Source organism: Tachypleus tridentatus, unplaced genomic scaffold (genome assembly GCF_004210375.1).
Source record: "Tachypleus tridentatus isolate NWPU-2018 unplaced genomic scaffold, ASM421037v1 Hic_cluster_1, whole genome shotgun sequence".
NCBI lineage: Eukaryota > Metazoa > Arthropoda > Merostomata > Xiphosura > Limulidae > Tachypleus > Tachypleus tridentatus.
Genome location: NW_027467777.1, coordinates 15,025,941 through 15,029,177, shown reverse-complemented (window position 1 = coordinate 15,029,177; position 3,237 = coordinate 15,025,941). Strand labels below are relative to the sequence as shown.

The 3,237-nt window shown below is 32.9% G+C and overlaps 1 protein-coding gene across 1 annotated transcript in view; it reads left to right on the top strand.

Annotated features, from left to right (window-relative positions):
- The first annotated feature begins 1,832 nt into the window (after positions 1–1,832).
- Positions 1,833–3,237, top strand: part of LOC143242036 (uncharacterized) — a 127,276-nt gene continuing 125,871 nt past the window's right edge. The window contains exon 1 of the mRNA XM_076485376.1: positions 1,833–1,983. Coding sequence (XP_076341491.1) covers positions 1,833–1,983 — 151 coding nt within the window. The remainder of the gene's footprint in view (positions 1,984–3,237) is intronic.

The following is a 3,237-nucleotide window of genomic DNA, read 5'->3' as shown; positions in this document are numbered from 1 at the left end:
ACAGAGGAATTGTACTAGAGAATTGAAAGTAATCATACAAGCAAGGAATATTTAGGAATTTACTGGAGAATCAGTAATCATACAAGCACGGATAACAGAGGAATTGTACTAGAGAATCAGTAATCATACAAGCAAGGATTACAGAAGAAAAATTGTATTTGGAGCAATCAATAAGTACAAGCAAGGATACAGAGAGAATTGTGTTGGAGAATCAGTAATCATACAAGGAAGAATTACAGAGGAATTGTGCTGGAGAATCAGTAATCATACAAGCAAGAATTACAGAGGAATTGTGTTGGAGAATCAGTAATAATACAAGCAAGGATTACAGAGGAATTGTGTTGGAGAATCAGTAATAATACAAGGAAGGATTAGAGAGGAATTGTGATGGAGAATCAGTAATCATACAAGCAAGGATTACATGAGGAATTGTTGGAGAATCAGTAATAATACAAGCAAGGATTACAGAGGAATTGTGTTGGAGAATCAGTAATCATACAAGAAAGAATTACAGAGGAATTGTGTTGGAGAATCAGTAATCATACAAGAATGAATTACAGGAATTGTGTTGAGAATCAGTAATAATACAAGCAAGGATTACAGAGGAATTGTAGTAGAGAATAAGTAATCACTAGCAAGGGTTAGAGAGGAATTGTACGAGAGAATCAGTAAAAATACAAGCAAGAATATTTAGGAATTGTACTGAGAATCAGTAATAATACAAACAAAAATTAGAAAAAAAATCGTAATGGATAATCAGTAATCAATACAAGCAAGGATTGCAGAGGAATTGTGTTAGAGAATCAGTAATAATAAAAGCAAGAATTACAGAGGAATTGTATAAAAGAATCAGTAACATACAAGCAAGGATTACAGAGGAATTTGTAGGAGAATCAGTAATCATACAAGTAATAATTACAAAAAATTGTTCTAGAGAATAGTTATCATACAAGCAAGGAATATTTAGAATTGTACTGGAGAATCAGTAATCATACAAGCAAGGATTATAGAGGAATTGGGTTGCAGAAGAAAGTAATCATACAAGCCAAGAATTACAGAGGAATTGTGTTGGAAAATCAGTAATCATACAAGAATTGCAGAGGAATTGTGTTGGAGAATCAGTAATCATACAAGAAAGGAATATTTAGGAACTGTATTGGAGAATCAGTAATAATACAAGCAAGGAAGGTTAAGAGAGGAATTGTGATGGAGAATCAGTAATAATAAAAGAAATGATAACTGAGGAATTGATTACTGGAGAATCAGTAATCATACAAGCAGGAAGAATAACAAAGGAATAGTGTTGGAGGAATCAGTAATAATACACAGCAAGGATTATAGAGGAATTGTACGAGAGAATCAGTAATCATGCAAGCAAGAAATATTTAGAATAATTGTACTGGAGAATGGAGTAATCATACAAGCAAGGAATATTTAGGAATTGCACTGGAGAATCAGTAATAATTCAAGAAATGATTACAGAGAAATTGTACTAGAGAATCAGTAATCATACAAGCAAGAATTACAGACGAATTGTGTTGGAGAATAATTAATCATTACAAGCAAGAACTTACAGAATGAATTATGCTGGAGAATCAGTAATAATAATAATACAATGAAAGGATTACAGAGGAATTGTGTTGGAGAATCAATAATAATACAAGCAAGGATTACAGAGGATTTATAGTAGAGAATCAGTAATAATCATACAAGCAAGGAATTCTGAGGAATTGTACTGGAAAATCAGTAATCATAGAAGCAAAGAATTACAAGATGAATTGTACTAGAGAGAATTAGTAAATCATACAAGCAAGGTTGATGGAGGAATTGTAATGGAGAATCAGAGAATAATACAAGAAAGGATTACAGAGAAATTGTACGAGAGAAAATCAGTAACATACAAGGAAGGATTAGAGAGGAATTGTTATGGAGAATCAGTAATCACACAGGCAACCATTACAGAGAATTGTGTTGGAGGAATCAGTAATCATACAAATAAGGAATATTTAGGAATTGTAATGGGAGAATCAGTAATCATACAAGCAAGGATTACAGAGGAATTGTACCAGAGAATCAAGTAATCATACAAGTAAGGATTACAGAGGAATGTTGGAAGGGAATCAATAATAACAACTTAAGGGATACTGAGGAATTGTACTGGAGAATCAGTAAAAAATACAAGCAAGGATTAGAGAGGAATTGTGATGGAGAATCAGTAATAATACAAACAAGAATACAGAGAAATTGTGCTGGAGAATCAGTAATCATACAAGCAAAGATTACAAAAGGAATTGTGATAAAGAATCAGTAATAATACAAGAAAAGATTAGAGAAGAATTGCACCAGAGAATCAGTAACATACAAGGAAGGATTAGAGAGGAATTGTAGATGGAGAATCAGTAATATGTACAAGGAAGGATTACAGAGAAATTGTACTAGAGAATCAGTAATCATACAAAGCAAGGATTACAGAGGAATTGTGTTGGAGAATCAGTAATCATACAAGCAAGTAATTAGAGAGGAATTGTACTAGAGAATCAGTAATCATACAAGCAAGGAATATTTAGAATTGCACTGGAGAATCAGTAATCATACAAGCAAGGATTACAGAGGAATTGTACTGGAGAATCAGTAAATATACAAGTAAGGATTACAGAGGAATTGTGTTGGAGAATCATATAATACAAGTAAGGAATACAGAGGAATTGTGTTGGAGAATGAAGAGTAACTATACAAGGAAGAATTACAGAGGAATTGTGATTGGAGAATCAGTAATCATACAAGGAAAGAATTACAGAAGGAATTGTGTTGGAGAATCAGTAATAATACAAGCAAGGATTACAGAGGAATTGTGTTGGAGAATGAGTAATAATACAAGAAAAAGATTTATGAGGAATTGTACCAGAGAATCTGTAATATACAAGGAAAGGATTAGAGAGGAGGGTGTGATGGAGAATCAGTAATACTATACAAACAAGGATTACTGAGGAATTGTGTTGGAGAATCAAGTAATCATACAAGGAAGAGTGAGGAATTGCCTTGGAGAATCAGTAATCATACAAGAATGAATTACAGTGGAATTGTGTTGGAGAATCAGTAATCATACAAAGAAAGAATTACAGTGGAATTGTGCTGAGAATCAGTAATAATACAAGCAGGATTAGAGAGGAATGTAGTAGAGAATAAGTAATCAAGGCCAAGCAAGGATTAGAGAGGAATTGTAATGGAGAATCAGTA